The sequence below is a fragment of the Vombatus ursinus genome, unplaced genomic scaffold (genome assembly GCF_900497805.2).
Source record: "Vombatus ursinus unplaced genomic scaffold, bare-nosed wombat genome assembly UNPS02014841.1, whole genome shotgun sequence".
In the NCBI taxonomy this organism is placed as follows: domain Eukaryota; kingdom Metazoa; phylum Chordata; class Mammalia; order Diprotodontia; family Vombatidae; genus Vombatus; species Vombatus ursinus.
The window spans coordinates 31,003,146-31,015,647 of NW_020954619.1; the positions used below are offsets into that span (position 1 = coordinate 31,003,146).

General features: G+C 36.6%; 1 protein-coding gene across 1 annotated transcript in view; it reads right to left on the reverse strand.

Moving 5' to 3' along the window:
- The window catches only part of DLGAP2 (DLG associated protein 2), a 259,975-nt gene that overhangs the window by 111,250 nt on the left and 136,223 nt on the right, over positions 1 to 12,502 (reverse strand). The window contains exon 4 of the mRNA XM_027840397.1: positions 3,070 to 3,217. Within this exon, the coding sequence (XP_027696198.1) occupies positions 3,070 to 3,217 (148 nt within the window). The remainder of the gene's footprint in view (positions 1 to 3,069; positions 3,218 to 12,502) is intronic.

Below are 12,502 nucleotides of genomic sequence, written 5' to 3' on the forward strand. Positions count from 1 at the left end.
ACAACAATCACACACACACATAAAGTACAAGGGCTAAGAAAATTTTCTAAGACTAGAAATCTTGTATTAAGTTTCAAGGCACATTTTGATTTTTAAAAAATAATCCAATAGGGGGCAGCTAGGTGGCACAGTAGATAGAGCACTGGCCCTGAAGTCAGGAGTACCTGAGTTCAAATCTGACCTCTGACACTTGACACTTACTAGCAGTGTGACCTTGGGCACCCCCCCAATCCAATAATTGGTTAGTAAATACTTCCACAAATGCTTGTATCATTGAGCTTAAGATTGAAATAATTTGCTTTATAGTAAAGCAAGACATCTTATTGAATATAGTGGAAGGAACACTGGGTTTTGAGTCAAATGAGTTAGGCCCAGATCCTATCTACCACTTACTGTCTTTGTAACCTTGTGTGTATTACCTTGCCTCTCTGAACCTGCTTCTTCATCTGTAAAATGACAGAATTGACTCTAGTGATCTTTAAGGTTCCTTCAAAATCTTTAGGGAAACATTTCCCCAGGTTTATTCTGCATGATTTTTAGTCCCCAGAGACATTCATAGTTAAATTAAGAATAAGACATATTTCCAATACAGGAGGGATTGAACACAGGGAAATTATTTGCATTTAAGGGAATAAAATACAAGGATCAAAACTCTTGGGGAGGAATTTGGATTACCAAAGGGCTGAGCCAAAGAGGTAGTGTCCATCACATTAGGCATAGATACATATTCTGAATCCTTATCATTAGTTCATAAGACTTTCTGTCAGTCAGTTATTAAGGCCCTCCTGTGTGTTAGGCACTGTAGCATTGTACTAAGCCTTCTAAAACCAGAGGTTTTACCTTAATGCTGGAAAAGGCCAAATGGTTATATAACTTCTATGAAAGAAGGGGATACAACTAATTTTAGGACTCCTTGGGCCCCAGTATTCCACCATCCTGAGGGGATTGAAGATAGCTGGTAAAGTGTCTCTGGCCCTGAGATACCAGAACTTAAGAAACAACCATTTTTTTCAACAAGCTTTTTTTTACTCTTCTGCATAACACAGTCTCCCACTCTATCTTCCTACTCACCCCCATTATCTCATAGGGAGATCATGGGGCTCCATTAGATTTAAAGCTAGAAGGAACTTTAAAAGTAATTAAGGCCAACCCTCTCATTTTATAGATGAAGAAACTAAAACCCAGAAAGGTGGCAACTTCCTCAGGGCCACATAAGTGGCAAAGCTGGATATCCAGGTGCCCTGACTCCAAACCAACCACTTCTCCCCCTCCATCCTTCTGTCTTGTCTTTCATAGTTTAGGGAAAAAAAAGATGAACAGAGGAACTACTCTGTAGTAGAAATCAGCTAGGTAGGGGTAGGGAGTTTAGGAAAGAAGATGGGGCACCCATAAATGGAAAAAGCATAGGACAGGTAGGGGCTGTGCTCCAGAAAATTTTCGGCATGGTCTGTATACTTAGTTGAGTTAACAACAGCAACAACAACAACAGCAACACTTTAGGATGAGGAAGCTATGAAAGGAAACTTGGGAGAAAATGCTCAGTTGTTCTCTATGAAACTTGAGGGCATGTTATTCATAGAATCAAAAACAAAGTTTAGGGGTGCTTTTCAAAACAAGGCCAGATTGTTAGATCTAGTAGTACTCTGAGAAAGGTCAATAAAGAATAAGTCATCTTAAGAGGAACAGAGAGAAATGGCCTGGGCAGTTAAAAAGGTTGTCAGTAACTTTCTGAGTTTTCTATTAATGGTATTAAGAATATCAACAGAATTTTCACTTAATGGTCTGTAGGAAATGCCCCCAAGCTAAAAGCAGGTTTTTTTTTTTTAATTGGCAAGTGAATATTTTGGGGGCTTTACCACTTCCTTTTCGTTCTTGAATATTTAAGACCACAATGCCCAAATACACACCACACTTTCCTATCTCTGTGTCTTCGTAATCTGATTTTTCCGCTATCTGGAAAGCCCTCCTTCTATTGATTTACAGAATTGAAATCCTTCCCATTATCCAAAGTCTGGATCAAATGTAACCATGTCCATAAAGATATTCTTGATCCCCCAAATGTTATTTATTCCTTTTAGGAAGAGCTTCTCATGGCTAAGGATTGAGAGTTAAAGAAAGTTTCCTTGGAAAATCAGGGTTAAATATGTTAAATAGGTTAAATAGAGACTGATAACAATTAAGTGTCTAGCACAATTCCTGGCACATAATACGCACCTAACAAATGCTTTTGATTGATTACTTGATTAAGGAGAAATAGGTAGGGTACCTTTACATTTATTTAAGTATAGTAACTTATAATGTTAAAATTTACACAACAGGTTTCCTAAAAATTCCTATACTTCATTTTCTTAAAAAGCATAATTAAATGGAAAAAATAGAATAATCTCTTTCTCTCATTTAACCCTAAGTATGGGAAGTCTAGCCATTTGGACCATGGTGCCATGACCAGAACTTCGGTATTTACCCAGTGGAAGCATATTTTAAATGTCAGTAAAGTATCTGGAAAAACAAAACAAAACTAAACTAAAAAAAAACAAAACCCAAAAAAACAGAAAACAGCACCACCTTGGTAATGAGATAATCATGAAAATTGGAACTGAAACCTATTGTACAAGTAAAAATTTAACAGTCTATCCTCAGTTCTACTTGCTAAGCCTTCAGAGGTTCTGTCCTGAAAGATTCTGCTGGAAGGGATTTTGGTTCCCTGGCAAAGTAATGCCACATTATTTTACCACAACATCGTCCCCTCATTTTATCAGTAAAACGTCCCTGGATGAAGGGGAGGGGAAGCCGTGTGTATAAAGATGGCTCACTCATCAGTTGTATTTCCTGTGTTAAGGAGAGATGACTAAGACATTAAAGTAGTACAAAAAAACAAACAAAAAACCCAAACAAAAATGTGTTAAAAATCTGTCAATTGTTACCAATCAGAAATAGAGTTATTTCTTAAATAGTCTTTCCTTTCTGGCACACTTAAGTGGCCTTGCAGAGCTCTCACTATTAATGAAGAAAACTTTTAATAAAATCTGGCTTTGTGGTTTGGGTAAAGGATAAAAAGAAATTGCCAACCTGACTAACGCAGCTGGCCTGACTCAGAGTGCTGACTGCCCGCATATAGCTCTGATTCCTGGAGCGGAATTTCGGAGAGTTGTAGTTAGGAGAGGGATCCAGGTTGTGACCACCAGGCACATCACTTGCAGCTTGTAGGTAGCTCTGGCTATATTTAAAAGAGAGAGAGAAAGAAATGAAGAGGAAAATAAAGTCCATAAATGTCAATGGAAAAATTACAGTTTGAGAACGGTCATTCTATCCCCTTTTGAGAAGCTGCTGAAATTGAGCAATTTGTAAGTATTTTCCCCTTATGTAAATATATTTGATGTAAACACTTGCAAATGTGAATTTCATTTCCTGTAATAAATGGAGATTATTTTCCGGATTGCTTCTGAGCTTGACACTTTATAGCCAGAAAGGTGGAATTAGGGTTGCTCCAAATAAGAACAGATGACAGGATCTGTAACTCATGCAGCATTAAGGCAAACTACCCACCTGGATTCAGGCCCAACATCAATGATAAAATCAGAAAAATTCATCTATGCTTTTGCAAGTATATACACTCTGAATTCAGCCTATGTTTTTTCCATTTCACTTATACAAATGTTTCATTGTGCTAAATAGTGTAGGCAAAGAATGTGCTTTGAAAAATTGAATCCATTAACACAGTCACAATGATTATTTCCCCAGCTTCTCCTGAAAAAAGAGATATAATTTTATTTATCCTTTTACTTCTCCAGCCTTCCACCTTTTGGCCATATTAGAATTCTGATGTGTGGAAGTATACTAAAATCTTACTTAACTGAAATGTTCCAGTAAAAAGGTGTTCTGGTTAAAATGGGCTTTTCTGGTTAATCAGAAACCTTTGTTATTGTTTAATCCCTTGATGTTAAAAAGCACTTTAAAATGTATGAGGCCACTTTCTTGCCTTAGTAAGAAGAATTAGCATAATTTCATTTTTCTTTGCTGACTGCAGATCTCATAGTGCCTCAGAGCCATAATTTTGAACCATCAATTTTCACTGCACAAGAGTATATGTACAACATCTGTTCAAGTAGAGTTGTGTGCCTTGACCCCAGAATAACCCCTGGAAGTTAAATATTAAATATTAAATATTATTATATATTATATTAAATATTAAATTAAATTAAATATTAAAAATATTTTATATTATTTTAAATGAAGTCCTTGATATAACTTTGGATTTGCCACTTCCTCAAAAAGTAGAAGGCAGGGCAAAAATCCATTTAGTTTATAATTTTGATTATTTGAGTTCCAGTTATATAGGTTTTATAGTTATCATGTCCAAAGGAAAACAGCTACTTCATTTAAATAATACACTTAGTAACTAATATGCCCTTCACCCCCAAAAAACAAAAGAGAATCACTTCAAATTTAAACTTATCTTCATGTTAGATATAAAAGAAGTTTAATTTTTTTAAGTTCTCAAATTAGCTTATTAAGTTTTGAATTGTGGTGCTATAAGAAAAGTTTTGCTACAGCACAAAATAACCCATACACACATATACACAGATACACACTTTGGAGTCTTGACATATACTTTGAATAATCTTCTGCCTTGATTTGTGCCATCACTGTGTGTGATGTTACAGGACAATAGTATGAGGAATGTTAGCCAATAGATAATTACTCCACAATAGCTTTGTACAAAAATCAGTTTGATCCATTAATGAACGTTTATTAATTGCATATTGATGTGTGCATAATCCTGTGATAGGTGTGGAGGGGCTTACAAAGACTACATCTGACACATAGTTTCTTGCCTTCATGAAGATTAGTGTTTAGTAGAAGCATATGAAAAATATCCAAATTACAGATGGTATAATTCAATTTGATTCAACATACATTTATTAAATGCCTCCTATGTGTAGGGCTCTGAGTTATAACATATGATCTCATATACCATAATATGAAACAATACATGATAATTACCCTAGCAAAGTTTTATGAATGAGAAAAGGCCATTACTTACTGGGATACATATTGGGAAGGCTTCCTGGAGGAGGCAATATGTGAAATGGTCTTTTAAAACTGTTGTTTTAGTCATTTCAGTTGTGTCTGACTCTTTGTGGCTCCCTTTGGGGTTTTCTTGGCAAAGATACTGGAGTGGTTAGCCATTTCCTTCTCCAGCTCATTTTACAAATGAAAAAACTGAGGCAAACAGTGTTAAGCAACTTGCCCACACAAGTCACACACATATAAAGTGTGAGGCTGGATTTGAGCTCAGGTCTTCCTGACTCTAAGCCTGGCATGCTAGGCTACCTAGCTGCCCCACTCTAAAAAATAGGTGGGATTTAAATGGGTAGAGGAGTTATAGTATAGGTGTTTGGGGTGGGAACTGTGGAGGTAGAAAGGCACTGGGCATATACTAGGAATGGCAAGTAGTTCCATTTGGCTAGAGCCACAGTGCATATGAAGAGTAGTAGTTTGAGATAAACATGGAAAAGTAGGTTGACCTCAGATTATGGATGGTCTAGAATGCCCAGAAAGGAGTTTGAACGAAGTAGGCAACAGGAAGCCTTATTGAAGTGAGATGACAGAATCTATACATAATAAGAGCAATATCTGCAATGTAAGCTACCTTAGTTTTTACATCCTTGAGATTTGATTGTCTTGGTAGTTTATGCCACTGACATCGAGTATGGAAGATAGCCCATGGGATGGCAGGAGTAGCGTCCCTCAGGCTCGACTGGGTGCTAACATGGCCAACTGAGAGTCAAGAAAGCAATGTTCAATTGAATTAATGAGGTATCTTTGTTTAGTATACTTTTTATGCTATGACTAAGTAAACTTCCTTTTGTTACCTGTTAGATAGTCTGCATGTGTCTCATGTCATTCTAATTTTGAACCTGAAGCACCAGACTTGGCCTAAGGCCCACACTAAAATACATAATAATAGCTAATATTTATGTAGCCCTTACTATATGCCAGGCACTGTGCTAGGTACTTTATAATTATAATTTCTCTTATCCTCATAACAACCCTGTGAGGTAGGAGCTATTATTATCCCTATTTTACAGATGACGAAACTAAGGCAAAGTGGGGTTAATTGACTTGTCCAGTCCAAGGTCACACATCTAGTGAGTATATGAAGATGAATGAGTGAAAGTGATTGATTACATAAATGTCTGTACATATTAAAATATATAAATATCTGGGAATATAAACTGTTTCAGAAGAATATCTTTGAAATTAATCCTACTTCAGTAGCTTCTTTGAAGTTTTTTTTTCTTTTTGGCTTAAAAATGTCTGAGATGTGCATACTAAAAAATTCAATCATAGCTTTCCATTGGTTAAATGTGTAAAAGCAAAACTATGCTAAATGATATGCCATAAGTGGGGCTGTTTTTTAAATCACAGTTTAAATGTCAAAATAAGAATTATTGTGTGTCCTACAAGTGTACATGGGTACACTGCCTTCCTTACTTAAGTGTGGCATAATCTCACTATGACAAAGACGATATCAGTCTGCCCTTGAGAGGGAGAGGCTTTCTAGACAATGTATACTTGCAAAGAACAGGCGACCTTAAAGGGATGAAGATACTAGTAATAAAGAAAAGCTTGGGGACCATGAGAGCAGTGGAATGATGATTAACAAAGAAGTACAATTCTCTTGCTTTAAATAATAGCTATCATTTATGAAGGCTTACTATGTGTCAGGCACATCCTCACATTCAGATAGAAATAGATCATCTCTCATGGTCCTGCAGAAAGGAAATGCTAATGTAGCCCACCTTTGCCTCACCACAACCCTGAGCGGTAGAAGCCATTATTATCCCCACTTTACAGATAAGGAAACTGAGGCAAAAAGAGGTTAAAGTGATTTTTCCAGGATCATCCAGCTAGCATTGTACCACATGCCTTCAGTTTAATAAAGATGAAGACAGTGTCATCTAGAGAACTTGTGACTTGTGCAAAGTCATGCAGCTAGATTGCTCTAGTAAAAGAATTAGGATTTGAACCAAGATCTTCTGAATCCAAATATGATTTTCCCCCTACACTGTTGGAGGTATGAAGTGCCCAGATCATCATGCATGTACCTTGGCTACACACACTTCTTTGTATATGCCCTATGTACACATTTCCTGATCACATAGTTTCCTTCACACATCTAATGGCCATATGTGTTCCCAATGTGTGTACCTTCTATGTATATATCCTGGTTGTAGGTATTTTCTTCATGTGTCTACCTCCGTATACTTGTGGTGTAGTAATCTAGGAGAATGTACCTTGTGTGTATACGGGGGAGCCTTTTTCATCATTTATTGTTATGTGATTTAATTAAATGTCTTTTGTTTTGAATGATTGTGTTCTATAGCTGCGTGGTACAAATGAAGACATTGTTGGAGTCTTATGAGCTATGGTTTTGAGGGAGTGGTGACTAAGAATTACCTCAAATATGGGACAGCTTTTCTGAAGGGCTCACATAAAAGAGAGTTGGTCCTGGGGCTACAGAACTAAATGGTAGGTATGAAACACTTCTAGATGGGCAAGTTGGACCAGGTCAGGAACAATTAGCCTTTTATCTTCTAAGGAATGTTGCCGTGGATCTTAGAAGCCAATAAGTGAGTATTTATCCACAAGGTGAAAAGAATGAAGTAAAAATAGCTAAAAACTCCCTTTGGAGGGATTCCAGGCAACTATTTGTCAGTCTCCTATTAAAAATGGAAAAGTTAGCTGCCTTCTTGGGATATGTATCCCACATGTTACAGAGAGCCTCTTCAATATTTTCAAACTGATAATCAATACTTATTCTTATTTATTCAAGCAAGCACAAATGATACCAATAGAAGTAACTTGAGAACTATTGCAAAAGAGTATTAAGTCACGGACAAAAAAAAAGAGAAAAAATTTTAGGGGCATAGGTTATATTATTATGGATTCTGCGAATTGACAAAGAAGAGTCAGAGAGGAAAGGCAGATTTAGGAAGAAAATAAGCCAGCTAAGAATATGATGTTTAAGAATATTATTTAGGGGCAGCTAGGTGACGCAGTGGATATAGCACCGGCTCTGAAGTCAGGAGGACCTGAGTTCAAATCTGACCTCAGACCGAACACGTGACACTTAATAGCTGTGTGACCCTCGGCAAGTCACTTAACCCCAATTGCCTAAAAAAAAAAAAAAAAGAATATTCTTTAGATGAATTTACAGAGTCAGAAAATTACAGAATCTCAGGGTCTCCAGGAACTTTGTAGAACACCTAATTCAACCAATAACTGAAAAACAATAAATGCCATTCTGCCTCTGCTTCAATATATTGAGTGAGGAGGAACCTACCACCTCTTGGGGCAGTCCAATTAACTTTTGGACATTTTTCTTATGTTGAGCCTGAATATTCCTTTCTGCAGCTTCTATCCATTGTTCCTATGTTTGCCTGTAGGGCCAAGTGAAAAAAGCCTAATTCCTCTTTCACATGATAAACCTTCAAATACTTCAAGATGACTTTTGTCACACCTTCTCCGGGGTAAATATCCCCAGTTCTTCAGCTGATCTTAATCTAGTGTAGTCTTGTGGCCTCTTGTTGTTGTTGAGTCATTTCAGTTGTGTCTGACTCTTTGTGACCCTGTTTTGAGGTGTTCTTGGCAAAGATACTGGAATGGTTTGTCATTCCTTCTTCAGCTCAATTTTACAGATGAGGAACTGAGGCAAACAGGTCAAGCAACTTGCCCAGGGTCATATTACCATCTTTCAGTTTATTGAATTGCTCTGTTTCTTCTGCATTTCATTCTTGAAATTCCCAGTCTTGCTGAGTCACCTTCTTTTGTAGAATTGTAGGCCATTTTTTCTCTGGATCCTTTAAAATATGGTATCCAAAAAATTTAATGTACTTTCTAAAGTATGCCCACATTTCCCTGTTTGTTTATCATCATTCTACAAAGAAATGGCTGGCTCCTTTTCCAGTTTCCATCATTTCTAATTCAACAGCCAGTTCCTTCTTGTTGGGTAGACTCAGGGGCAGAATAAAAGTTTCTTAATGCTACTTCTTTTACTTTTTGAAGAAAGAAATTATCATTAAGGCAAGCCAAGAATTTGTTAGATACTTTGGGCAAAGAAAGCTCCATAAGATGTCTGGATAATTAAAATCCCTAGTAGCTTGCCACATAATCTCTCTGTGCCAGGATTTTGAACTATATCCCAAAATCCTCATCTATTTTCTCCTTCTGTGGTCTATTCCCTTTACAATATTTCTTTGGTTTCTCCTTCCTATTATCCTCATTCACATTTCCTACCATGCTTCTCCTTTCAGGCTCCTATGGCTTTTTGTTGAATTTTTATAGTAGTAGCAAAAAATAAACCTTTGCATTCAAATCATTATATTGCTTAAAGACCCTATGTTTTGTAATAGCAATTTCCTCCTCCAGTGTCTTTCCAAAAATCCTAGCATTTTGCCTTTAGCTTAGGAAAATATATACCCAAAATGATAATATGATAATCAAATTGATTTCTCCAATAGGTATTGGGTGCCTATGTAGATATATATATACATATATGCAAAAGATATACATGCAGATGCATATATATTGTGTAATATACACATAGGCTTCATATATTTCTCTATTCTGACTTCTCAATTATAATTAAATCTGGTTTAGAAAAGAAAGAAAGACATACTTTTACATTCAGATAAGAGAGGACCTAATGAAACTCTAGGCATATGAGAAATAAACTAATCGAATTTTACTACAATTCTTATACCATGTGTAAAAGAATTAACCCTGAATTTGAATCTAGAAGGTCTGATTCCAAATCCCAAGTATGCCATTTATTTCTTGTGATGTTGAACAATTTATTCTACCTCTATAACCCTTAGTTTCCTGTTCTGTGAAATAAGGAGATTGAATTAAATAGTTTCACAAGTTCTAAAATTATATTGTAACAAGGCTTGGCAAAGGGCTGGCATGCCACAAAACCCCCAGGGATTTATAGTTTTTTCCCAGTTTGGGAAGAGAAGAAACTAACCTCTCACAAAGTGTGTGTGTGTGTGTGTGTGTGTGTGTGTGTGTGTGTGTGTGTGTATTGGGTGTGTGTGAGGTAGAGTTTTTTTGTTTTTTGTTTTTTTGGAGGAGAATTAGGAGAGAAGGCATTTATCACAGAGCAGTGGCAGAGGTCAGCTACATTAGCATTTCCTTTCTGTAGGACCATGAGAGATGATCTCTATCTGAATGGACAAACTGAGAGGCTGACTGCTTTAGAGGAGAGAAACAGGCATTCAAAGAGAGGAAGATTGGGCGGACCCTAATATGCCCCAGCCTTACTTCTGTTTAGGTTTTTCTTACATTTATTTTATTCAAATATGTTTGCTGGATTTTATATTGTTTTTCAAACACACTGTGGTGAACCCCATCCTTACGTTGCTTGGTGTCTCTGTTACAAGAGGGTGAAATGGGAGCCTCAGTAGCTGAGAGAGTCCCAGGAAAGAGGGACCTTTCCTAGCACAGGGCTGGTAGCTCAACCGCAGCCCATTATTGAGAGTTTTGCTCTCTACTTAGGGACATAAACATGAGGCATTTCGTAACTACTCTCCTAAGTTCAGAATCACTATGACTTTGGACCCTACTGGTATAAATCTACCTCAGACATGAGTCTAGGTTACATAGTGTCCTGTAATCTACCATAACATGAAAATATTTCTTTTCTAGTGAGCAATTCTAAAATATGTGCCTTTTAAACAATGCCCACCTCATTCAAACAAGTAATATCTTCAAATGGAAATGGAAATTGAGTTTGAGAAGCTATACTGAAGAAAAAAAGTCACCTTAAAAAGAAGAGGTTTCCTGGAATTCAACTCAAATGTATTCCTTCTGTACTTGCTAATGTTTCTAGAGCTGTTCACATAACAATGTGCTCATGACCTTATGTTCTTACGGTTTTTGAAAGAAATAAAACAAATATACAATGCAAAACTTTTTTTTTAATTTAGCAATGCTGTCTTCCACTGCTTAGATCTACAAAACCATTCTTTAAAGATTTAGACACTACTTCTGTGCCCAACTTAGAAAAGGAGTACAAATTCAATGTAGGTTATATTTGAGAGAAATATAAGAAAACATTTGTCAGGGAATACCAAACATAAAAGCAATCCTCTCATATATCTGTAAAGGGAATCTGACACATGGCAGACTAGGTACATATAAATCAACTATTGTATGTTTCCATGAACAATGGAAGTGGTTAAAAAAAAAAGATACTCATGTACAATAGGGTACGTGTGCCTGCTGTACAAAGAAAAGATCAATTCTGGCACATTCTACTGCTCTTGGAGTACCTCCATGCCTTTGCTCATTTTTTCTTCCCATTTTTTCAGAGCCAATTCTGATGCTGCCTCCTCTGGGAAGTCTTCCTTGGTACTTCCAGATGGAAGCAATGTCTCCCTCTAATCTCTCACAGCACTTTAAAGAAAATCAATTTTATTTTATTTTCAGTTCTGAATTCTCTCCCTCCTGCCCCCACACATTGAAAAAGCAAGAAAAACAAAACATATATATATATATACATATATATATATATATGTATGTATACTCAAGTAAAACAAATTCTTGCTTTAACCATCTTAAAAAAAAAGCTTCAGTCTGTACTGAGTCCATCACCTCTTTATCTGGAGGTGTTTTGCATGTTTCAATATCTCAGTATCTCATAGTACTTTGAATCTCTCTCAGATAATCATGAACTTTGTATTGTAGTTATATATATAGGTATAGGAACTGGATTTATGATTTTATTAGTAGGAGAAACTTCTTGGTGAGGAAATTCTCTCTACCAGTGCAGATTGGTATCTTTTTTGAAACTTATAGTCAGACAGAGTTGCTGACTAACCCATGCCTTCCTAATTATGTCTCCTCTGCCAAGCTGCTTGGATATTATCTATGCACATGTTTTATCATTTCTTCTAGACTAAAAGCTCCATGAAGGCAGTCCCAATTTTGTGTTGCACGATTAATGTTTCTAGAACATTTTACTGTACATACATGGCAAATAACCTTGAAGCACAGTACCATCATAAACTATGTTTTCCATGTGCAGATTATTTAAATCATGTGCTTGAAAGGGAACCAGTAAGAATGTCACACATGTATATACAACACACATGAAAATATGAATACATACAAATAACCAAAGTACACATAAAGTAACATGACTATATGTGCACACATATGTACATACAAATGTGTATGTATGTATAATTTATTTATGTGCCTGGTTTCAGCTCTCCTGAACCAGATGCCCTTCCAGGGCATCATCACTTCTAATCTCAATAATATGCTGCTAACTCAAACTCTGACTGACACTACCTCCCTCAGCTTCTCCTTCCCTCTGATTGGAGGGCTGGAAGGTAGAGTACCAAACTCTTCCCAATGCCCTCCTTTATAGAAGGCAGAAACTGGACTTTTGGGCTCACTCCATTCTGTCTACTGCCCTCCCTGGTTTGAA